Below are 26,306 nucleotides of genomic sequence, written 5' to 3' on the forward strand. Positions count from 1 at the left end.
TAAAAAACAACAACTACTTGAGAATCATTTGGTTTGCTTATTACTTAAGCTTATTGGCCTTGGTTATAGGAGCAAGCGTTGCGTTGTCATCAGCCTGGAGAAGAACCACAATTTTGTAGTAGGCAATCATTTATCTAGAATATAATATACTGTCTGTGTGAGATGATTTTTTCCTCTTTGTTTCTTGACTACTCTTGTGATATTCCACATACTCGTAACTCCTGTAAGCTGCCTGAAGAAGTGCAGTGAACCCGCTGTCTGATCCCGTTCCTGCTGGGATCAGGAGCAGGCCCTGGTAACATGTCGCTGGTACGAACAGGACCTGCTCACCGTCTGTCTCTGGTGCTGTCTTTCACTGGAATGAAGCTTTAAAGCTTTGGTGGTGTCCTTCTGGTATTCCTGGCTGTGCCTCGCAAAAGGGGAGTTGCTTGTGAGCCCACTTCTGGTTTCTTTGGCCTGCTCTTCTAAGACCAGCATGGACGCGCAGAAAGCTGAGGCACTTGTTCTTCTTTCTTTTCATTTTCTAGCCTGGATTTCAAGGCACGGGTACCAAAATTCAACCCAAGCCCTCGCTTTTCTTTTACAGTCTCTGTTTTGATTGAACCTCAAACAAAGATTTGGTGTTGGAAATCGGTGTGTGTTCGGTGGTTTTGGGAGGACATCACTTCACATGCAACGGTGCCTAACTGATGGAACCTCTGCCTGGATAGATGCTGATAAATATGTATAGGTATGCTGCTGGCCATAGCTTGGATTTTGTGGTTCAGGAACACTGGCAAATGATGAAATCTAAATGGAGAGTAACCAGTTGCTTTTACCATGCACTTCAGTCCAGCCTCCTGTAGAGCTCTGCATCCCCTGACAGCTTGCTACACAAACTTTAACCATACCCTAGTTAGCCAGCTACTGCACTGTCACAATGGGCTGAAAGCCATGAATATTGAGTAATTAATTACCAGTGCCTTAAATGGTTCAAACCCCACTCAGTTGGCTCAGTCAGATCTACAAATATGAAATACTGCATATAGCTTGAAAACAGCATCATGTATTTAAAAAGTCATTGCTGCAAAATTTCAATTTGTAATTACCTGACAGGAATTGAACTGTAGTATGACTGTCAAAATAGGCCTCTATGCACATGGTGCTTTTAACTAGCCATCTAAATAATACATGTAATTACAGAAACGTGTAACAGTTCTTACCTTATCCAAATTCGCAATTGTCTGATTCAAACACAAAATTCACATTGTTTTTAAACTGGGCATGCAGGCTTTCTGTAGTGTTTGTTTCCTAATAGTTGTTTTTAAAAATTCAGTTTTTTAGATAATAGAAAAGTTTCCCTACATTGTGTGTTGACAAAGAATTTGTAAGACTTTTTTTGAACCTGAAGGACCAGGAAGTTTTTGAGTAATGGATATATTTTAACTAGGTGCTGCTATGATTTAATAGTTAATGCATTCTTAAAAATTTAATGTCACTTTTATTTCTCATTTCAGATGAGTAATTCAGTGTATGTTTTGGCATCTAAACCGTTTTGAAAGTAGTACTACTTGGCTTAGGCTTGCTTGTAAGCCCAGTACAGTCATGATTTAATTTTTGGTTTGCACGTCACTTCACTTTGCCATATGAAATTGGAGAAAAGGTTTGCGAAATAAATGTGTCAAATATTTTAAGTACATAAGTGATTCAAACAACTTTTTAAATAAAATTTTGCACTCCTGCGGACTGTCTTAGAGAGAAAAGTCTTTCTGAGAAATGCATTGAGGACTCTAAACAGCATTTAATAAATATTTTTTTCTTTCAATTCAGTGTAGTTCATATTTTCTCTCTTCCGCATTCTGTTTGGAATACATATTTTAAATTTATGCATGAAAGACACATCCATGTCTTAAATGTTTTTTGTTATTTTTCAAAGATGGCATTGAGGCGTCCAAGTAGGAGGCTTTTTTTGTACTCTTATCTTCCCTGCAATCCTACTTTACACTCTACATGATGTGCTGGTTGCTTAGCAATCCCAGCTACAGACTGCAGCAGGTTGTTGCAATACTACTGGTATTTTTCTTCAGTTTTGCAACCATTTTTATCTGCATTTCTGCAAAAGCTACTTTATTGTCAATGTTCAGGCATGCATTTCAGGGAACGGAAAATCAGGATTTCAAAATTAACCATCAACTGTGTATGCTGATCATTTCTATGCTTATTATTCCCCAACAGTATATCTTCAGACTACTAGTTGCTTGAAATAAATGATTTTATTTAAATGCTTCTCTGTATTTGCAGGGTTTGATTTTTAAAGCTTGATATAAGGAAGCTACCTTGAAAATTGATGTTTACTGAAGCATGTATTCTTAGCTACATCTGTTCCTGTTTCCTCCTGTGCATGGCATATATTTGACATGTCTTCCAGCAAGTGTGCATGTCCAGTTTTTTTCATAGATCTTAGCTTTAAGCAGATGCTCCCAGGCTGGGTGTTTATGCCCTCTACTCTCCTTCCTTCTTGCAGGTGGCAAAAGGCAGGGGGCAGCCTCTCATTGTGGGGTGCTGGGCTCCATTCCTGCTGCACAGACCCAGAACCATCGCCTTGCTAAAAAGGAGATTTCCAGGGAGCTCTGAAACAACAAAGGCTTAATGCTATAACATGCGTGAAGTGATGTAACAGCATAGGACTGTAACTATTTTGTCCCATCTTCGAAAAAACTTTCCACATTCTTCGCTGTAAAGTGGGTCTTACTCTACAGCTTTTTCCTAGTAATTGGGTTAAAGCAGAGGTCTTACATTTTTGAGACGAACTATAATGTTCCTTAAATGGGGGAAGAATTCCAGAAGTCTGATTAATAGATGTATGCCAACTTTATCAAGATTTTTTTTCACATCTTCTAAAGGCTCACTGTGGCGCTGTGGGTGTCTGCTCACCCCTGCTAAAAATACTCAGTACATTCAGTATTGCTTTGTTCCTTGAAAGTAAATGCTTTCTGGTATACAAATACAAGTGAAATATTTGTGCCTAAAAAATTTGTTCCAGATTTGTGGTAAAAATGAAAATGCTGCCTCTTCTTAAGAATAAATAAAGGCAATAAAACTCATCCTTTAATCCTGAAGAATGTGGTAGCTGAAGACCAATCCATTGCTACTATTCCAACATTTGCTTAGGGTGTTGTTAGGCTGTGTGGACTGATGCCAACCTGTTTTCAAATACACTTTTTTTTTCCCCCTATATTGTTTTGCTTGTGGGGTTTGTAAAATATAAATATATAGCACTTCAAATATAAAGCAAAGGAGTATGATGATACTTCTAAGTTTTTTTTAGCGTAGAGTGACTACAAAAATTGAAATGCTAGTGAGAAAGATTGGGGGAATTTTGGTAGTATGTAACTACATCACAAGCTCTTCATTAAACCAAAACCCTTCTGCTGTCTTTGGTTGCAATTTCATCGCTTTTCCATGCGGAAATGGGTAGCACTTGTATAACAGAGCAATAATTTTACTGTGTTAAGCTGTTTTGCTTTATAGTAAATTGTGCTTTGATTGCATTTGATTAGTTAAAGATATATTTAGAAAGTCTTGGCTGCTGGGTAATGCTATTTCCATCAAAGAAACAATCTGTAAAAACCTGAGAAGGCAAGGATATTGGGAACAGGATGGGAAGATTAAGTTTTATAAAAACACTCTTACTGGCTCTGTTCCCTGTGTACTTATGAGTCGCTTTAGTTTATACCAGTTAGATATTTGGCAATCGCATCCATTTCAATATGTAGACAGGGAAATTTCTCAGAGCATAGTGTACTTGGTTTTAATTTTCAACTACATAAAACGCTAAGGAAGACCAGGGGAGCTGAGCAAAACGCCAGAGCTGTGTGGAGTTGGTACCTCGGGAACCATCGCTGCCCATTTCAAGCCTGAATGGCTGCATGTGGCAAAAAAAAAAAAATAAAAAGAAATAAAAATATTGAGATTTTATCACTACTGAAAACATGTCTATTTTATTCTTAACACATTTTCAGGCAAGCCTCTACTAAATTACATGGAAGGTTTATGTTTTTCTTTTTGCATCACCGTGCATCACAGGGTTGGGAAACAGGCTATCTGACAACTAGTTTTTGATGCTTAATTGCGTGCTAGGATTTAGTTACACAACTTAAAAGATAGACCTAGAAGACTTTTCATTATCACAGATAATTTTTAGCGCCTGAATTCTGAGTTCTCAACCCTTACATTTATGTAATGTAGTTGTACATAGTGTAATAGTCTCTCTTAATTAGAAAATGTTAAGAATAAAACTCAGTGGGATATGCCCTGGGACTCACCTTGAAGCCAGTAGTCAAATCTGTGTAGATGAAAGACTATTCAGTGTGGTACAAGAGGGTAAGTGTTTTATTTGCCCTATTAAAAAAAAATAATAAAAATGATAATTGTGCTAGACGTAAATATTTTGGTGACAGTCCTTTGGTGAGAAGCAGGGACGTGTGTGTCACCTTTCACCAGGCAGACCTCAGCACGGCACGGGAAGCGCGGTGACTTGGGCAGCTGTCCTTGCTTAGGGAGGAAAACATAACCTGTGCTCTCTTAAATACCAATCCACTAAAATGAATCACTTTGACACATCGGCTTAGAACCTTGGTAAATAAATGTTATGCAGCAGTCTATTTGCTCAATAGAGAACGCTTTGTCTTAAAATGATGCAACTTTCTTAGCGATTTCTGTAGCTGCACTGCCTGGAGCCATTGCTAGGGCTGAGTAAACTTGCAGGCAGCCCTTGGGTCATTAGCAGTGGCCTCTTCCAAACAAAGCCACCCATGGGCAGCGGTACAGGCTGCTATTGTGTGCAGGAGGTGCGAGCAGCAGCCGCTGACTCAGGTGGTGTCAAGAAAGTGGACGGCGCATGGTCTGCTTCCCAGCGACACACATGGACCTCGCTGGAAGGCGGCGATGGTTTCATGCCACTTGAAAAGGTTTCAGGATTTGTTTGGTCAGGCGTATTTATTTGGAGCAGAAGCGACTGGAAAAGTCTGGATCACGGCGCTGGATGTTGAAAATTTCCCCCTGATTGTTGTGTTCTGGCTTTGAAACAGCAATAGTTTGTTGCAATTGTTTGGCTGACTCCGCTGGAAATTAATTTGTTGTCTTGCTTTACTTGGAAAAACATGCTAAAGGCTTATGCTGCTTCCTGTTGGAAAATAGTGAGTTACAAAATTAGCACATTAATGCCAATTATAAATATAATATCGTCCCAGTGGGAATTTCTCCTTTTTGTGCAAGTCAGTGCATACGTGGTGAGAAAGCTTGAGCCACTCTGGCAAAACAAACTTCTATATAGCTGACAAGGCAAGGAAGCAAAATTTGGCTGAAAAATCTCAAAATCAACATCTATGCTTAAGGAGGCAGATGTTGGAGACTTTTTTTTGCTGTACAGAGTTTAATCAGTGAAGCAAGAGAGATCAAATATTTCCAGCCTTCACACTCCTTAGTGGGTGTTAGTTTGGCTGCACGTTTTGCTTTGTTGGCACAGGTTGCTGGATTGCTTTTTTCCTTCTCTCCCCTTTGTATTCCCTTTACTCCCTTTCATAAATTCATAGAGCTCTTCTCCGTGTGGTAGATCAGTGTCCAGAGAAAGAGGAAGCCTGTTCTCTTCAGAGACTTTACTCTTGCCTCAGAAAAATTGGTCATGCATTTTCCTGTTTTAAGCCCATTATTTGCTAGCGAAAAAAAAAATAAATAAAAATGAACGGGTGAAGGGTTGGGCTCCGTGTTTTGTCTGTGCTGTTTCTGCCTTTCAGAAATGAACTTTGAAAAGCCAGAAGATATAGTTAATAGTCTTGGCATCAAAAGCTGACTGTGGTGAAAGCTGGCAGAAGCAATTCCCAAGTAAGGTTGTGTGTGTGCCTTGCTAGAGGAGGAATATGGTGCCCTGGGCAATGGCAGACTGGCTCCGTGCCATGCTCCATTCTCCACTTTTCTTGGAACTGCTCCTTTGAAGATCTAATTATACAGTGCCAGGAGACTCGGCAGATAGCTCAGCAATAACTCCCACTGCCGTTGCACCGGATTTCAGTTTATTTGGGGTGCAAAACTTGCACACAAACACTAGATTGTGTCACAGTTATCCACAAGCTCTGGCTAGTGTCCAGAAGACGCAGTATGTTTTAGCGTGGCGGTTTCTAAACTGCTAACTCCAGTTTAGGCTTATCTGTGTTTTTCAAAAACATTTACTGACTCGATTCCCCTTGCCTCCTATTTTTAAACTCGCTGCTGTGTGAAGTCTTGTGCTCAACCTCCTGTTACAGGCTATCCAAGCAAAGTGCCTTCCCAGGTACTAAAATGCAGTGGTTTGACCAGCCTGGAATAGTTGGGTGCAATTTGTGGCACGAGGGGCCAAGAGGAAGATGATGATAGGGAATGATTTGGACTCTACTCTCACTGAAGGGTGTCTTTAAGTATTGTCGTTTGCTCCATTGCAAGAGTTTCCCTTTAGAAGGGTTCGAAGCAGCTGCAAACTGAAGATAATGTTTCTGAGATGATTGAGATACCATGGTTTTCTGCTGATGCTTTAAAGCATGAGTATGTTTATTGTTGAATCTGTTTCGGTTGTGAAATTACAGTTCTGTAACTTCATCATACATTTTGTAACTTCTGTTAGTTCCGTTTTGAAAATGGTGCCCTCTAATGAGAGGTGTCAATTCACAATTCTTACTTCTGAGGTTTTGTTGTTGCTTTCTACTCGGTTGCTGGAATAACAGGTGATGGTTTAATAATGAACAAGCTGAAGCAGGAGGATCACTTTCTGTATGACCTCTCCCAGTAGGTCTGATACAAAGGTCACTGCAAGGGCTAGTAGTAGTTTCCTACTACTCTTCTATCTGTAGGAGAGTTGCAGTGAGTGAAATGGGCAAAGGAGAAGGTCCAAGAGTAGGGTGTTGATGCAAAGTTTTGGGGTGACTGTGGCTGAGCAGGGTGGTTGAGATGTCAGAGCAGTGGCAGCAGGCAAGCAGCAGAAACACCAGACAAGGGAGTCCGGAGGGGAAACTCTGCGCTTGGGAAAGACGGAAGGAAGAACACTTGATGCAAGGCGGCTGCCCCGTGCGCGCTGCCATGACTCAGAGTTCAGGCGAGGAGGCAAAGGGGAGAGAAGTAAGATGAAATGAGGGGTGAAAAGAGCAGTTGGCCACAGGTCTGAGAGTGGTGACCAAGAGCCTTCAGGATGACGGGTGTCCAGCTGTCGGCGTTTGGCAGAGGGCTGGAGGAGCAGGGGACAGCGGCTGCCTTCCCACCGTCATGGACAGCCGGAGTGAGGGGAGCTTGGTGGGATGAGAAGAAACCAGTTCTGTTTTCCCTTATGGTTGGGCAGATTTTAAGTGGAGATGTGATGGAGAGCTGATACGAAGCAAATAACTGCAGTAAGTTGTCATTGTAATCCAAGCACTGCCTTCAGAGAGAAAGGAGGGAAGCGTGTAGGAATAGGATGGAAGTGGTGTGGGTTAAAAAAGAAGGGCTGAGAGCGGGGAGGACTGGGGTGATGAATCCTGATGCAGGAGTGCGAGGAGGTTTGGCATAACCTGAAGTTGTGCACGCAGAAGGGAGAAGGATGAGATGAGAAGGAGCACTACATAGCACACATTTTGGAAGTGTGAGACAGAAAGTCTAGACAAGGAAGTATGTTGCAGGCCTAAAATTAACCGAAGTTAAAGAGACGATTTTCTTGGTGGCAGTGATGTAAGTTCTCAGAAGGAGATAGAGGAAGAAACTCCAATTTCAGAATTGGCCCTGGGTGTGACTAAGAGACAAAATTGAGGAGTGTAGCAGAGCATCTTCCCTTTCTGAGTAAGAGTGATGTTTGTTACAGTGCCGGATGTCTCTTCTTCCTGGCAATGTAAAATACACTGATGTCTCTTAAGCATTCTCTTTCCCAAATTATGCGTGTGTTTTTTCTAATTCTCTAATTTTGAAATGCAATGCGTTTATAAAAGTTTGCATTCTAGTGCGGGTAACCTTTGGATAGCTTTTGGCCTGCAAGTACCCTTCTTCTTTTACTAGAGGAGACAAAAGGCTTGGCATGTTCAGCTTAGTAAATGCAGCCAAGGTGGTTCTCCAAGTACGTGTTGGGGAGAAGTGTATAATGTATAGGGCAGGGGTGACAAAAGATCAAACGGATGCAAATTGGCTCCGTGTTAATTTAGCTGGAAACAAAAAGTATGTTTTTGTTGTTGTTGTTGTTGTTTGTTTCTTTTCCTTTTGTTTTAACCCAAAAGGAGGGTTTTGTTTTAACCCAGAAGGATTCTGTGAGTGGGATCCCAGCAGGACAGAAATGTCAAGATACTGAGCTGCTTCTGCTGGTGGAGCTTGGAGTTGGGTACTGCATGTTGGAGTTGCACGGAGCTGCAGGAGCAGCAGGATTATGGTGGCCTTTCTGGTGCTGTTCCAGCTGGCGGGTTTTTTCTTTGAAACTGTGCTTTTTGTCTGGTTGATTAGTTTGCATTAATTACTTTTAAGTATGAGAAATATTTGAATGGATAACGGGAGGTATTCTCTGAACGTACTTATATAAATAGCTGTATGCATTGAATTATTCTAGTAAGTATTTAGTGGTATGCTTTTCTTTCCTGGTATAAGACACCCAATATTCACAGTAATGTTTTGGCAAACGTACCCTTTCTCTCTTCAGCACACATGCTCTGCTAAGAAAAAATTCTATGCAGGAACTGAATTAATTATGGTATTACTTCAATACCATAACAGTAAAAGGGATAATATTAAGCTCTTACATTACACTTTACAACACGTGCTTTCAAAAGTGCATGTGGATGCACACGTGCTGTGTACATACGATAACATACATCTTGCTGTTTTTACATCCCTCCAGGTATATGTGGAATTTGATGACCTTGAATGGGAAAAGCGAGAATGGGTTAAAGTTTATGAAGATTTTGCAACCTTCTTGGTGGAGTACCAGCTGGTCTGGGCGAAAAGAAAGGACCCAAGCCAGACTCAGGGATCAAAGATCAAACAAATTCAATGGCCTGCATTGGTAAGACGCTTGCGCAATCCTGTTTACTAAATGATTTTAATCTCTGTAATGCTATCCTCCTTGGGAAACTGTCTAGTTTACTTTGGTTATGGTGGTGGTGGAAAGAGGTGAGCATGGAGGGGGAAGAGAGGAAAAAAAGGATAAGAAGATATTAATAAATCATGCTTGGGTTGAAAGGGTGGGTGTGATATGTGCTAAGTCATTCAATTTTGAATCGACTTAGAGCATGGCAAAAGTAGTCGGAGTGACATAGTAGAATTACTGTCGCTTTGTGTAGTCAAAGCATTTTATAAATATTAACTTAGTAGCTGGCAACGTATGATCTGTTCTCTGGAAGATTGAAACTGAGGTGCAAAATAAACCCTTAAACAAAAACCACCTTTTTTGTGGGAGCTGAATTTGGGTCCAAGTTCAGAAAGGTGAGAAAAGTGAAAAAAAAGATCAATACTGTGACGATTGTTTTCCTGGCTTATGAGGTGATACTTGTGACTCTTCCTCTCCCTGGATCAATGCCCAAATATAAAGCTGCTGAGAGAATTGCTAGGAGGTTCTGTTTGTTTTTGACACGCCTTTAGGTAGACCTGATGAATATCAAGAATCTGATGAGATAATCTGTTGAGGAATGACTGTGTATTCCTTTTTTTTTGCTCCAAAAAAAATTGTAGTGCTGTCAAAGTCTCTAGAAGATCAGTAGATAAGAGACTTCAGGAACCTGTTGGTATTTTTCCACTGTAGAGGGTTGGGAAAGATCACTAAAATCGTCAGTTAAAAAGGAAGCTCCCCCAGGTTTGTCAAAATGGTGAAGAGAATGGGAGAAGTGTTATCAGTATTTGACGTGAAGTTCAGTATCTGTAACTCCAGTCCTGGGTTTTTATAAATCTGTTGTTGTAATGGATTTAGATGTCTTTTCTCTGGATCTTAGCTGTGTCTCTGTGCTTCTTTAAGTATTCCCTTCGTGTTCTTGCCTCTGGGGACTTTCTAAACTCTCTGTGTATTTCCCTGGAGCTGTGGCTAGAACCATCATTCTGAGTGTCATGGGGCAAGCTGTTCAAGCAGGGTTGCTGGTAGCAGAGATGCATAAATGGTTCAGGATGGGACTTTTTTCTCTTAATATTCCTACTTGACTCATTTATTATGTTTGTGTTAATGTGTGAAATGATAATGTTTTGGATGTACAGGCTCTTTCACGTACTTGCTTGCACAGGCAAATACTCCGTTTCATGTTACTAAATCCTTGAGCAAGAATTTTTAGTTTTAGAGTTGTCACTTGCTCTTTGAAACTACCCATGTCTTCTTGGTTGAGATCAGTATTTTAAAATCTGCTAGCAAGCTAGAATTTATCATCCATGTACTTTGTTACTTTACATCCACCTCTTGTTTTTACATTGCAAAACGAGATTGAAATCACATAGCCCAAAGTGGGGCTCAAGCAGCTTGTTAGGTCGCAGTTTCCAGATGCTAAAGAAGACAGGGTCTCAGCATTTGTGCCTGGCCTGCTTGCAGTTGTTCTAACAATCGTTTTCTGAGTCAAACCCTCTGGTCATCCATCCCCGTTCCAGAAAACCCATGTCTGAGGGAAAGTGCAGATACAGAATATTAACTCATATTGGAGCAGATGCCTTCCACAGAGACGACCTGGAGCTCTGCTCCCTGTCAAGAGCATGCCAGGCCTCTGGGAGGCCTGAAATCTGGGAGGGTGCCCAGATGGCCATCATAATTCTGTTGCTTCCAGACCATCTGAACACTCTGTTGTAGCGAAGTGGGTGACTTCTTTAAAGGGGCATTTTTTATTTTTATTTTTTAAGTCAGAAGAACTCTCATAAAAAATGGAGAAGTAATGGAAAAAGTACTAAAAATGTTGATTGCCAACAGCACTTCCGTGTGAAGTCCTCAGTGTGGATGTGACAATGCATGTTTTCTGGAAGTTGAGTCCTGGAATAGTTACTGAATGAGAAATCTTAACCTTTCTCATGCATGCAACCATACTGGGAAGTCATTCATGCATTTGACAATTTTGTCATCTTATACTTTATTTTGGATGCAGTATATATGCAGCAAAGTAATATTTAGGTGTATGTTATGTAGTATTTTCTACATCATCTTTGCCTTATTAATGAATGGAAAGCGCTTGTTTATTTAGATGCTAATCACCTTTTGTTTTGCTCTTCTTTGATCAACATATTCTGTACTTACTGTGTGGTGTTCAAACCTGATCAGAAGATAAGGTCTGTAATTTCCTGTGGGCTTTTCTGGGGGCAATCATCACCGCTCAATTACTGATTTCTATTAGTATTCATTGCGTGATGCAATGTAAAGAGCACTTCATAGATGAAATTGCTAGAATGCAGCTTGGTCACAACACGTCCTAGTTGGGATGTCTGAGGTGTAGCTGTTACTGAGAGCACAGCTTCTGCTGACCTTGTCCAGCTGTGCTCTTAAAATTATATTCCTTTCAACCAGGTACTGAGAAGGAAAGGAAATGAGAAGTATCACCTCTTTTGCCTTGTTTAGAAACTGTAACATAGGCAGGGATAGATTCTCTGGAGTTCAGTTTCTTTCACTATGAGTTTATTCTTTCTCATGGTTGGGTTCTTGCCTTATTCACTCCAGAGGTGGCAAATTGACAGCAGATGAGCCTAGAGTCCCACTGGCATCAACGTGCTTCGTCGTGTCGGGGTCACTGACAACGTTGACTAGATACCTGTGAAAACCTGTGTGCAAAGGAAAGGAGGTGGAAGGCCTTGGCCTGTTCATGCCCTAATCAAATGCTTTTCCTTCTTGTGAAGATGATTCTTCTGGACAGGTTGGAGAAGAACTTCTTGGCTGCCTAGCTGACTGCTGTCACTGCAAGCCACCCTGCAGGCTGGCTTCTGGAGCTAGTGGCAGAGGTGAGCGCTCACAGCACAGCGTGTGAATGCTCACACAAATGAAGCTTTAAAGGCACTGGCTCATAAATAGCTTTATAGGAATGCAGGCAGCATTAGCCACAGTGTTTTTGAGTTCAAGCTCTGCTCAGCTTCCTGGGTACCATGCAACCACAGAAGAAAAGATTATCCCTATCTTAGGAAGCTTACAGGCAATATAACAAACAAAAGTTAGCGCAGGTAAAGAGAAGCATAAAGACACAGTGATGACAAGTGATGTCAGCCTAGAAATTAGGGATAAGTATTGCAAGTAACTACTGGAGATGCTCTACAGATGTCAATGCAGAGAAAACTCTGCCAACAGCGTAGCATGGGGAAGAAAGTACAGATTTTGAGAACTTAGCAAGTGGGTAGTAGAAGTGTGTCTTTGCACATTAAAGGATTAAGAAAAATAGCCTGTAAAACATGTTGAAATTGAAGGCATCAGCTTAGCTTGGTAAACAAGGGGGCTACAAATCGATGATACAAAAAAAAAAAGTGACAGGCTCAAAGTGACGGGCTAGGAGAATTGCTAATACTTTATAAATGAGGCAAAATTGCTTTTGAATTCTTCAGAAGACAACTTTGAAGCAACTGAGATGATAATTTTTTTTTGATCTGTGGGTGGAAAAGAAGAGTTGTATTTTAGGGTGATTAATTTCTTCTCCCTGGTTTAGAAATAGTCTGGGTATTAGGATGTTACAGATCTGTGATGAAGTCATGCCTATGATACAGTTCAGGCTTGAGTGCGACGGTGTCTCCTTAGCAGGCAACGAGGGAGACAAGTCAGTGTGTGGGCAGGGTGACAGCGTGGAGCCAAGGTATTAATATGGACCAAACAGGATGCTTTTGTGAGCTGTCAATTTTAATTTAATTATTCACTCTTCACCTGAACATAAAAATATCTAGAAATAAAGCGTAGAGGGAAAAAAGTGGGAATTAAGGACGGAAGCCACGAGAGACTTTTAGAGAATGGTAAAATAATGTGGAAGACAGGTTTAAGGTAATAGGCTACCTGGGGGAGCACACCAAGGTGGAAAACTAAACTGTAGGTTCTTTTAGTTGACAACATCAACTTTGTATTCAAGGAGTAGGAAGGACTGGAGCGAATTTTTTTTTTTTTTTTTTTCCAAATGATTTTATTTAGGAAGAGTATTGGAAACTTAATAACGTGCAGAAATTAAAGTTTATCTTTGAAGGTCTACAGATAGAAACGAAAGACGTTTTAGGCATCCATCTTAAAGGACATGTTCTATCATCTTGGAAAGAAAATAAGGGAAGAAAGGTAATTGAAAAAGTAATTAAGATTAAATGAGTTTAAGATGGATAGATTATGGTAGGTTTCTGAGGAAAAGGAGCCAGGAGAGTGCAAGAGGCTGCAAAGAAAAGGATGGGAATTGGAGGCAAGGGAAAGCGAATGCATTGAATGGCAGAACATGGGAGGAACTGCTGCACTTGCAGCAAGAAAGGAAGAGACTTCTGCAGAACAGGAGAATAAAAAGTAATTTTATTTTGGCCATTTCCTTTTGGAAGAAACTGGCAGTCTTCTGTGGGATAGAAGCCAGAAGAAGGAAGGAATGATTTGACAGAGTCAGATGCAGTGAGAATTGGGATGGGGGAATGGTTCATTTAGCTGGAGGGCCAGAGCTGGGTACCTGGGGTGGTTCCATACGGGCACAGGTGGTCGTCGGGGTCTTTGTGTGTTCTGCTGAGTACAGCTTGTTTTGGGAAGTGCATGGTGCCTGTTATAGCTATAAATAAAACAGTGCTGTCTCCAGAGTTTACTTGTGGATTCAGTATAAGCTCATGTATAATAAATCAGAAGAATCCACACTAATTCTCTAATGGTTTGAATGTGGAGACTGAGCTTCGCCAGCTTTACAGCACTCACCTTGTCAAACCAAGAGGTCTCAGCTGGTACAAAGTCCTGCAGTAACTCCATCGCTTCCAGTTCCAGGGCTGGCAGACAGCAAGAACCAGTTCTCTTCCAGTGGTGTTCTTCAAAACTAAAATGTGTTTAATGAGGAGGCCCTGAATATGCTCGTTGCCTAAGGAAGGATGACTTTAGGAGCAACTCAATTCCCCAGCCCACCAAAAAGAAGAAGTGTATGTGTGCTTGCCTGACTTTTTCTTGGAAGAAGTGAAGTCATTGCTAAACCAGTGGCTTGGGAACAGCCTTTCCTGGGACTCTGCCCAGGGCTGTGTGAGAATACAGAGCTTTAGCCAGGCTTGGGACAAAACCAGGGACAAAGAGTGGTTCTTCATTGGTGCTCAGTAACTCTTTTGCAGGGTGAGAACCCACAGCTGATTTACAGCAAACAGTGCCAGTGGCACCTGTGGGACCATGGGCCTTGGGTCTGACCATCATGCTAATGAGGTCGTCCTGCAGCAGGAGATGAAATTCGTTCTGGGTGCTGGAGGATGCATTTGTTCTGATTAGATGTGAACAAATCCACGTGTTCACGTGCTGACTAACTGCCATGGCACTTGGTGGCAAAATGTAGGTTAGGTTTGTGGATGTGTTGAGGATAGACTCGTCCTCTGACCTTAGGTAGCCTTCTCCGCCTCCCTCCTCTCCCTCTGCCCTAGCTGTCCCTTGCAGAACCCTTTTGCTCGAGAAAAAGTTTTTCACAACTTTTTCTGTCTCTCAATAAATTGTTTTATTTAATGCCTTGATGGCCAAATTTTAATGTTTTTAGCAAACTTGTTTTACATGTTGGTCCCATGAATCAGACTGATGCCTTTCAAAGTAAGGAGTTGATTTAGATACTGCTCACTTGCCCCCCTGCATGCTCACTCATTTCACTGTGGCCTCTTCTCTTCCCTCTGCACAATGAAAAATGAAGTATATGTGGGTAGATACTGCAAGTAAATCAGTAGACGTTCAAAATATTCTAGCAGTAAGAGAGAATAAATTCACAAAAGGGATTACTATGTATGTGGAAGGTAGGGAAGAGAGTAAGCTCAGTCTCCGGAGTCGTGTGAATTTTTTAAATAAATATGAAAAAATGTAAGGATTTCTCAAATTTGAGGGCAGGAAATACTTCCAGGGGAGCCAGGGAAAAACTGCAAGTGGATTTTTTCAGCTTCCCTATTCCCTGTGTCTGAATTTCATTGCTTGTATCCCTTGCTAATCTGGGGTCATGATGAGATATATGCAGGAGAGGAGAAAATGCTTGGAAACCGTCAGCTTCTTAGGAGAGATTTAGGACAGTTAGAGTTTGGGGAAGAGAAAACTTAAGTAACTGACTCAGCAGAGCATAAGTGACCTGATTTTTGCTGCATTGTGAAAGACAGTAACATGCAGAAACAGCACTTGGAGATGGTTCAAAGATTATTTTGCTGGAGTGTGCGTTGCTGTAATGTTCCCACACAACATCAGCGTCTCAAGCAGTACCACAGCCCGCCTGTGTACTTTGGCACTTGCTCTTTTCAACTACTGCTTACTGGGAGCCAGTGCTCTCCACACAGGCTTCGAAGCAGAGGCCGTTACCTTCCCAGGACGTGCCCCAAACGAACAGCAGTAAGCTGAGATCTGTCTCCCCAGTTGTGAAATACGGGTGTTGTCCCACGGCTTCCCACTCGGGAGAAGAGCGGAAAGCCATGCTGCGGGGAGGGGTTGTACGTGGTGGCCCTCCTGCTTCTTGCTCACTTCACACTGCTGCAAGCAATTGTTTGTTCCCGAGTTCTGTCTGAAGGTGTTGCCTAACAGCAAGCTTGTGCTTTTTGGTAGGGGTGATGTTTTACTTGATTGCTAAATTTGAACTTCTAAGGAATGAAGACCGCTCTTGGACAGGGTTTAGTTTTCTAAAAGCATGCTTCCATGCATAAAGTATGTAGGCTGTGTTTTTCAATTAAGTTCTATGCAGTGAATTGTTTTTAATGTCAAATTCATTCCAGAAGAGTGCTGGAATTCCAAAGAAAACATTGTGTGGTGGTCTCGTTGTTTTGTTTGCGTGTTTTTTAAAAAATGTTAGCCTTAAGGTAACAGCACCCCAAGTCACTTTGATCACATCGGCCTGGGAGTTGCCATTCTGGCAGTTCCTCTAGAGAAAGCTTCTTTAGTATGTCACAGCATCCTGGAGATCTCTATAGTTCGGATTGCTTCCTGCAGGTAAAGCATTTCATTTTGTTCTCCAAGGATTACACAGAATAACTCGATATTGTTTATCACCCTTCAACTGTAACATTAAGCAGTGCTCCCAGTTGACTGCGCTGCCGTCACTTGCACCTGTTCAAAAGACGGTGATGAAATACTGGCGGTACTTCGTATCTATTCCTATAAAAGGTACAAATGGAGTTTGATGAGGTTCCACTTTCAAGCTGGGCAGCGCAGGTTGCAGTAGCAGAGTAGCCACGGTTGCAGGAAGCTCAGTGCAGGATACCTGCTTGCATGTTGGTTTTGTATCTGATGCTAAAACCTATATTGCGGTGGTTTTACTGCTGGTTAAATCCCAGTTAGCTGGCTCAAAGTTAGCTTCGTCAGATCTGAAACCCAGAAGCTATGCTGGAGCCTCTGGGATGGGCTGGGAAGTCTTAGTCTTTGATTTTTCATAGCATTTATGAGAACAGATTTTCCTTTTGTGCTGAAGGAAACAAACGACTTTGTAGACCTGTCGATCATCTGAACTCCTTGGAAGCAGAAGCATCAGCTCAACTTTGGAGATGCGGTAGTGAGAGAATACAGGGCACGTGGGCACTGCTGGCTGGTTCAGCACAGTGCTTTGGAAATCCAACTCTCCTTTTTTGGAGGAATAATTGAATGCTTGCAGTGCCTTTTGTGCATCTCCATCAGTCTGGTCACTCAGTCTGTTTGTTGCTGTTTATATAAATGCTAACTTACAGATATATAATACATAACTTATACTTTTATAATATCATATGTATATGTTTTTATATATGTGTATATACAAACACACACGTATATAAATAATAATGATAATGAAGTCTCTGCCCCATACCTGTTGAGAAGGCTGTACAGCGAGGGAAGGGTGTCAGCATGGTACTTGTCCTCCGTCCAAATGGTGGCTGCCCAGGATGAGCAAAGCTGTGCCAGAAGACTTCCATCGACAAGCAACTGCTCGGTGTTTTTCTTGTGGTAGCGGGGAGGAGCAGCTGGGTTTTACACCTGTCAAATCCACTTGGCAGCTAATTTTGAAAGCCACCCACTGTTAAAATCTCCACTGCTGCTTCTGTGCATTAATGACTTGTCAGCTGTGCGGTACTGAAGCACTGCTCTCTTCATGCTGACTTGAGTAAGATGACTTATGGAAGGCATAATTAGAGTTTTATGAGTTTCTTTTTCTCCTTCCCCAGAATTTCAGCAGCTTCTGCTGGGTTTTATTGTGAATCCCATGGTGTGCTGTCTCAATATCTGCCTTCACCATATAGCAGCGTGGAAAACCCACCCAAAATGCAAAGTGCATCTTCTGAAAAAATACTGCTACGGTTTGTCCATCACTATTTGGATACATGTGGCCTTGTGCAAATGAGTCTGTCCTATTGTAGCTGAGATGTGCGAGCTGCCGGGTAAAATCAGTGTCTGGATGAAGTTAAAATGTTACAGTCAGGCCCATTTCACGAGGCTAGGTTAAAAGTTCTGCATAGTGCAAAGCGCCGAGAATCTGAAGGAAGCTTTTTGACCACCTGAGTATTGGTTATTAGCACGTAAACAAGGAAACAGTTTGCTCTGAGGTTATCGTTTCTGTGGACTCCATATGGCATTTTTGTCATGTTATAATCGTATCACCATATTTTAGCTTCTCGGTCCACTCTAGAACCAGTACCCACAAAACAATATTCTCTTGATTTCTAGGAATTTCCATAGCACTTTTTTAAAAACAAAAAAACTTTATATTTTTTACAGAAGTAGCAACAGGAGTTCTTGCTGTGTAGGATCCTTCATGATTTTGAAGAACCAAGATAAGTGGTGGTGGAAGATCTTGCATTGCTCAGTTGAAGAGGAGAATTGACAACGTGGGTTGTGGAAGACTTTGGTGCTTTGAGACCTTGTGGTGTTGAAAAAGGACATTATTTGGGAAAAACAAGAAAATTGAATTGAAAGGATAGTTACATCACCTTATGGGGTTAATGTGTTTCTTGGGTTGCTGGTATGTTGTTGGAAGGAAAGGTTTGTCCTCTGTGATTTTGACAGAGCCTGGAAAAATCTCACTCTGCTGCCCAGAACTGGAGCTCAGTAATGCGATGCATTTTGAAGTGATGCTGCTCCATAAACAGGTTAAAAACATCATCATCAATGAATTAACTTTCAGTTCAATCTGCTACAGATGTGGTTTTGCAGTGAATTTAGCCTATCTCACTGCTGAAAGGGACAGTGCTACTGCTGCCACTTCTCTGTACTTTTGCTAACAAACAAACAAACAAAAAAAAAAACCAAGTGCTTGTGAGGTAGGCAGGGATGTATGTGAAAATGAGGTCCTGTTGTTTATTACTGTTACATGTTGTCTGTACTTGAGTCATATTGATCATTTCTGCTTTATTATATTTTGATTTCATTGTGCCATTCTGTGCTCTTAGGGCTCTGCAGCTGAAAAAAAGCTTTTACAGCAAGAGATCTCAGCTAGCTGCCATTAACAGGAACTTCTCTGCTGGCAGATGTTTCAGGCTTTCAGTTACATTAAAACAGATTACATCCAGTACTTGTAGCAAAAGGCAGTCTTAATTTCTTCTTTGTCATAGACGCTAAAGCATTGTAAATGGCTTCTCCGTGATGAATTTATCATGAACGATCTGTGTTTTCTTCATCGTATGTGACAGGTTCTTGTGAACCACAAGAAGACAAATTCTCCACAGTAACCTCAAATACTGTGTAAGTTGTTCTGGCAATAACTTGATGATGTACATCTGTTATTATTTTTAGTTTATATTAGCTCGTGGAAAAGGCTGAACACAGGAAAGTAGTTCGGGAAGGGCCTGCCAGCTACAGGTACTTACCTGCAAGAGGATGCTAGCTGGGATAGGATTAGTGATTTACGACTTCAGCGTCTACGGTTTCAGGTAACTTCATTTTTTGACGAGGTGACTCGTTCTTATCTCCTGAAAACCGAGCTGTAAGTAGTAAAACCAGAATGTCCTCTGTGCCTGGTTTCATTGTCGTAACAGCAGTCTCCAGAGGTGCCTGTTCCCAACAGGTGTGTGTCTGTAGGGAAATCTGTGACTGCCTGAACTCCGTGTTGCAGTTGATAGGGATTTCATCAGTGTTTGGGAAGCCCTTTTCGGGTTTGGTGGGTTTGCACGTGTCCCAGTTGGACGGGAGGAGCAGAAGCTGTGGTTGTGCACAGGTCAGTCCCCTGGCGATGAGGAGGAGTTAGCAGGTGATTAGGCCACCGGCTAATTGGAATTATGAAGGAGTATTAATGGGGAGAGGAGGGTGGAGGAGGAAGCTGCCGAAGGCAGACTTGTTTCTTCTGAGCCGATTTTTTTTTTCTTTCTTTCAGTAGAAGAAGAAAAACGTTTTTACTTTGTGCCCTATCCAATCACCTGTAATGGGTTCAAGGTCCATTTTCTCTGTGAGCACGTTGGAGGCTGGGGCCGGGAGCGTATTGTTTTACCACTTCCTTTCTCGTGCCCTCAGATTAACACCCTTCCAGCCCTGGGCCAAATCAGGAAGTTGAGTCAAGGGCTACACATGGTAAATACACTTTCAGTGACTCCTTAAAAGAAAACACAGAGTTAAACTGAAGGTGTTTGCATTTTTCTTTGGAATGTGTCCCCTACAAGGATACGGTGTCTGTCCTAAGCAAATGAAGAACACTGCTGAAACCATTTAATTTCTTTAAGACCCATTAGGTATTGTGAAACAGCCACTGTCATATCTGTGGTTTTACAACACTTCTGCCTTTCTACCTTCTTCGACAAGGAATGTCCACGTAAATGAGGGCAGAACATAAAATCAGATGTTGTATATTTTTCTGTCATATCCGCTCTTAGTTGCAGTAAAGCATAGGGGTTGCTTTTACAATAGTTATTGGTAATTGTATAAGTTACTTTATCTTAATTTTTTAGCATGCATTGCAGGTTTAAAGAGCCATTACATAAAGCAACATCTTTAATACCTGTAAGGAAATCAATTTAATGCTAAGAACTGTGAGTGTAGAGCTATATAAAGCCTTTAGGAACCAAAACAATTCCAGAAAAATATTCATCAGAATGACTTTATAAGCAATCAAAATAGTCCATTAGTCTCAGGTTCAGATTCTTTTATTCCATTGATTAGGGAATGGGCCTTTGTTTGAAAATAATATCCTTTAGCAGTAATTAATATTTTACTAGAGAAACATGGCTGACCTCAACTCACCCTGAGTGAGTCTGACTTCTTGTTTACAAATAGGTGAATTATTAATGTGAATAAAGATATAGTGTTTATTTTTTGTCTACTGACTGTCATAGGGTCTACACCAGTCATGGGCAGAAAAAAGTATTTTATTAATCTTTTTCGTCTTCTATTAGCTGCTTTTGTCCTCCATTTTGATTTCTTTATGAAAAAGATTTGGTCTGTTAGTTAAACAATTGTCAGAAACTTATATGAAACCTCTCAATATTCAATTTTTGAACAGAATTATTTAAGAAAAGAAACGAACCATTCTTAAGTATAATGAAAGATTTTTCATCGTTCTGAAAAACTCTTGAACAAGTATTTTAATTTGAAATTTCTCATCGGTTCTGAGACTAAGTCATTGGGTAAGTACCTTGTTTATTTTTATTTTTTTTTAAAGATGCACAATTATATTTCCTTTCATGGCTTCAGTTTTAGATGGCTTTGAAAAATTCTTATGTATTTCAGTGAAGGGCTTTGCTGGGTTTTTAAAGGCGTATATTGAATTGGTACAAACTGTATTAGTGCCATCACAATAGGAATACAATACTGTTTTGTAGAGCTGACTGAATAGATGCCTTTTGGAATCACTGAAACACTTGGCTGAATCCTGAAATGAGCCCAATAGTACTTATTATAGTTGGTTGATGAATTTAGCTGTTTTGAAAGTATAATAATAAAGCTATGTATTTACATGAATACAACCAAAATCCATTAATGTGCTGTATAGAGGTTTTTTTACATTAATTTTGCATTTATGAGTATAAGAGTCTTTTCAGAGAACGTTTGCGTGCAGTTTGGTGTATTTGGCTGGAGTAGGCTGTATTTTTCTCTAACCAGCTACCAGTGGCTCTGTTACCAAGCTAGTGCGTTGGTTTTTCTATTCATCCAGGTATGGATTACTTACAGTACCTTTACTATTTTAAACTACAATAGTTTTATTACCCATCATGCTTTAAATACTCTAAATGATTCATGAAACACCTTAAAAAATTGCTTTTAAATTTACGGCAGGCTTTCTTTTCATGTTATTATCAGAAGTACTACTGAAATGCCAGGATATATCTTTGTAGCTTACAGAAAGGACAGTTTGAAGGTGCATCAAAATGCATTCATTCCCTTTTAGAAACCTTTTTAATAATGGATTGTGTACGTGAAGAGGTCTCAGTACCTCTGTAAACAGTGGCTACAAATTTGGTAGCATCAGATCCTTACTAAATTTTAAGGCATAATAATAATAGCTTTAGTCCTGAAGACTTGGGCAGCACCTTCAACTTTCAGAGTGTATCCTTCAGATGTAGATTTCTTAGGACAGACATAATCAATACTCTTCTAATTTTGGGACAAGAAACATTTTTTTTTTTAAATTTCAGAACTGGTAAAGAATTCTCTTTTTATCTCTTATTGGTAAGTGAAGCAACAGGTATTTGCGTGTGGTCATCTGTTAAGATTCATGGTGCAATTAATTCCTACGTGGAAATTGAGTAATATTTGTGGCCATTTACCAAAGATTGTGGAGGAATTGCATTGTCAGGGTAATCTTAAGGAATGTTGTTTTGCTGGAAATAATATAAAAATAAAATGGAATCACTGTGTGTTTATTTTATCAGGTACTTAAATCCTTGTAGATGTTTTCCTACTTTCTGGTAAGATAGTAGCTCCTGTCCTGTGGCAAAAGCATTATGGAGTTGAGATTGCATCAGCATTTGTTTGTAGCAAACAATAACATGCCAGGCATCACCTAGAAAGACTTGTATGAACCTCAGCATAGCACCGTTGAGTTTGCTGGTGAAGCTGGCAGCAGACAGCAGTGATAGCTGAGTAGGCAGGGCTGGTGTGGTCCTAGCAGAATGATGATGTGGTTGACTTGATTTGCAGGTGAAGGGATTGTAGATGAGTAAGTCTGACCAGTATGTGCAGCTTGTAGAGAACCTGCTGTGAATTTTTCTTCACTTCTTTTCATCCTCTTCCAAAAGGTAGAAATGCAGATCTGTTGTCTTTCTGAATGTGCAGCGATTCAGGCTTCCTTTGGACACGCTTAGTCTCAGACGAGCTTTTCATAGAGAAGAAAACAATTTTCATAGAGAAGAAAACAATATTTACATATTTTCAAATGCTTCCTTACTAACAGTTTTGATGTTCTTTGTTTTATATATATTCTCTATATTGGCAGTTGATCTGTGTATATAAGCGCTGTGGTATTCATATTACTTGAAGATGAAGCTTACAGTTGTGCTTGATGGCATTCCTAATTGATCATATGTTTTTTCTACAATGAGCTATTTTCCTTTGTTACTATCAAAATACCCAGTGAACTGTGATTAATCATATTTTGGCACAGGGCTCTGAAATGACTGCCACTGCCGTAGAATGTCGATTTCGACATCTTTGGCTGCTGCAATTGCACAATATTTTAACGATAGACGTACTTGGAGTTCCTTCAATACAAATGACATTATTGGCGCATATAACGTTGTACACTAGATTATTTATTAGAATAACCACTGTACCTTTTATTGGGCTTTTAAAACTCTCCTCCGAATATCTAAAACAAGCTTGTTTTTGAAGATGCAAAGTGACCGATGTCATCTCTTTAAACTTGACGAATGCAAAATGCACGCACGAGGTATAACTGAAAGCAGAAAGGACAACTGCTCCAAGTGTCCAGACAGGGAAGGTTAGCTCTGTTGGCTGTCATTTCACTGCCATAACTGTCTGCCTTTTTTGTAATGTAGTGTAGGACATCCTTAGCTACCAAGAGAATTAGTAGAACTTGAAGTGATTGCAGGTTCTGCCAGCTTTTTTTTTTTTTTTTTTTTGTATCACCCCTGTTATGCAGAGGTTTCTGTTTGTGTTGTTTTAAGCAAATTTTGGATAGCACAGGAGACAGTGACCTTTTTCCTCCCTCTGCAAGTTCTTGTAGGATTCGAGACATTTCCCTGGATATATTCATGGCATTTTAACATATGCTTTAGCTAACGTATTCACAATGTGGCACTGATTTCTTGTTTTGTTTGCTTTTTGTTTTTGTTGTTTAAAGAAAGTACGGGTCTGTTAATCAGCTGTGGATGTTTTTGGCACAGTGAGGCTATGAAAGGTAGTCAATACTTCCCATTGGGAAATGTTTTCCTTTAACATATAGTGATGTTTTTTCACTGGTTCTGACCAGGGTCTTAGCATATACTTCACGAATTTGAAGCGTCAACTATAGCTTGCTTTTCTAGTACAGTTTCAGTATAGTTCCTTAATATAATGTAATCCAGATTTTTGCTAGTTGCCTTTAGAGATTCTCTGAAATGAACTGAAAGATCTGTTTATTTTCATAAGTGAGAGATGAAGATGGGAGATAACAGGAAAGTCATTGCAAGATTTATAAAACACAATAAATTTTGAATACTGTTACATTGGCCAGCAATAATATTTTGACTATAAAAAGTAAATGAAGAAAAAACAGTAACTGTTTGTATCAAATTTCGTATGGAAAATAACTTATTAGGCCAAAGCAGATACTTGCTGCTCACTTGAAATCTTATTTTCAGCCATGGTACAAAACTGCGAAGAGCCAAAGCGTACTGCTAACCAAGTACGTAGGTAAAAACAGCAGTTATAATTTATCAGAAAATGAGGCTTACTTTCACAGTTTTTATGCTAGGTATGAGAATATGGGTATAAACCACCCACAAATTAACTGTAATAAGTAAGGCTAATTAGTCTTCCATTTTTTGTTAAAGCAGGGGGTTCTTCAAACAGCCTTCCCATCAGAGTAGCTGAGATAAGAAATACTAATAAAAACAAGAACCATGTGCAACACGATTTTCAGTCCTGTGTGTTTTCATCAGTTGTATTTCTTGGCCAGTGGCTTTATCATCATGCTTTTCCAAGTCATTTATTCTGCACTGATTTTATGTTCAGCAGTGCCTTGGGTGTCCTGTGTCACTGACTCTACATGTAGCTTGGATCTCCCATCACTGAATCCTTCCCCACTCCCCCCTTCCTTGTAGGCTTTGATCGGCTCACCAGCCCATGTTTCTGCCTCTCCTGCCTTGCAGACAAAACGTGCACTCTCTGTTTTTACATCTTACTGCTCATCAACCTGTCTTGCAGGTCAGTCACCGTCTGAGGGACAAGCTTGCAGGTGGGAGCTGTTGTGGAGCAGGGGAAATGAGGTTGTTCCAGACTGCAGCGAGGCGATCCAACTCCTTAGCAAAAACTTCATCTTTATGCTCTACGTGGAGAAAGGCCAGACTTCTCGCCACATGAATGTGGACTCAGTAGTGCTCTGCCCTGAGATTAATGGGGAAGTTTGAGATCTGAGTCATTTCTCTAGACTCATGCAAGCAATGATTTGCAGCCTGTCAGGAGTGTCAGGCTCAGCTTGCAACTTGAAGGCTGGAAAAGTAATTTTATTACTGAGCAGTCATTTTCTTGAGTAGTGTTGTGGCAAGACATGAGGTGGGCTGTCATTTCTTAGGATCCCTGGGTATGGGAATAGGGAAGGCTTTTTTGTCTTTTATCTTGGCTGATTTCCAGTTCTGATAAGATTTTAGCAATCATCAAAAAATTTGACTGTGTTAATCAGCATCTTTGCTTTTGTCTACTGGGCTGGCTGCTCAGCTGGGAAAGGAGGATTCAGTCACTTCTCCTTTTGCCCCCAGGATGTGCTGCTTGTTTTGACCTAAGAGGCTCTGTCTTGCTGCTGGAAAGGAGATACCATCAGTAACGAGATAGGTGTGGAAGTGGTAGGGTTGTCTGCTTGAACTGCCCATATTTGATTCCACGTTCTGACTGGTGCCTGCTCTAATTCTCTGCAGCTGTTTGATAAAACTGCAGGCAATATCAGCACTTCTAGAGCTGCCAGAGGGGCTTGTGTTGGGATAGAGGTTGCTGGCAGGAAAGAGGGAATTGGGAATTCAGCAAAGGAATAAAAAGGAAAAAAAAAAAAAAAGTGGGTGTGAGGGGTATTGGGGAAGGAATGCAAACATGGCAGCATAGTTGTGCTGTTTACCATTTTTTTCAGGTTGCTTTTTTTTTTTTTTTTTTTTCTCCTATTGTTTCAGCATCAGCTTTTGTTTGTGTAGATTGAATTTATCTCATCAGACTCAGTCTCTAGGAATTGCTGGTAAACTTTCTTTTGCTACCTGCAGCCAGAGTGAGGTATACGCTAACACGCAGATTTTTCAGGCAGGTGTCTGCCGGAATATAGGGTCATCGTCTTCCAAATTCAGAGGACTGATGCAGAAGCTCACTGGTGTCAAAAGAGGGAGTCTTTGTGCTCACATCAAGGAGAGACTGAAGGTGGTTCGGTTGTGCTCCTTCACTGCAGCACGTAGATCCTAGCAGCTGGGTGAAGTACTGCTGCTGGTAGCTGTTGCCTCCATCTTACCTGTGAAAGGAGGATTATCGGTGCCGCAGAAGATGGCTGATCAGAAGAAAATAGGGTCTAGAGGGTTTTTCCTGGCTTCACTGATCCCTTCTTTATGTATCTTTCACCTCCAACAAACATGATGCTGTGGGGATACACTGTTCTGCTCCGTTGTCGTCTTCATCCTCAGCTCTCTTCCTCATTTTGGCAGGTCGTGCGCAAGGATGTGTTTCAGAAGACTGATGGCTGTAGGGAGGTCATCTCAGCCGGATAGATCTTCCTCACATAAGACAGAGAAAGCTTTTCATTCCTGGTAGTTCCTAGCCCTGTAGGGCCTGAAAAGTGGCTGCTCAACATCTTAAATAGTTTTAGAAGAGGCTAACATTTCTAAGGAAGTACAGAGGTGTGTAGTCTTGCAATGAATTTCTTCCTGTGGCCATAACAGATCACCGGTCCCGTGGACGTTGCTTCTGAATCCTTCATATGCAATGTGGTTTGTGGGTAGAATATGCTCTTTGAGGTTGGGTACAGGGACCTTGCCCTCTGCCCCCTCACGTTTGCCAGAACTTTGTCTTGAAGCCAGGACTTTTTAATGCTTCCTCTCTAGTACCTTACAGGTTCCTCTTTAGCTTCAGGTCTTCCTTCTCGGAGTGCTCCCCTTGTGGGAGCTCTGGTTCCACAGTCTAC

The 26,306-nt window shown here is 40.9% G+C and overlaps 1 protein-coding gene across 3 annotated transcripts in view; it reads left to right on the forward strand.

The window, feature by feature from the left end:
• The window catches only part of JMJD1C (jumonji domain containing 1C), a 154,451-nt gene that overhangs the window by 40,835 nt on the left and 87,310 nt on the right, over positions 1-26,306 (forward strand). For 2 of the 3 annotated variants that reach the window (XM_082764766.1, XM_082764770.1), the window contains exon 2: positions 8,855-9,019. In XM_082764766.1, coding sequence (XP_082620892.1) covers positions 8,855-9,019 — 165 coding nt within the window. Of the gene's footprint in view, positions 1-8,854; positions 9,020-20,450; positions 20,623-26,306 lie in introns of those variants that run through there. The other variant, XM_082764768.1, reaches the window with a different exon arrangement.

This window comes from Aythya marila, assembly GCF_965140915.1.
Source record: "Aythya marila genome assembly, chromosome: 7".
Taxonomy (NCBI): Eukaryota; Metazoa; Chordata; class Aves; order Anseriformes; family Anatidae; genus Aythya; species Aythya marila.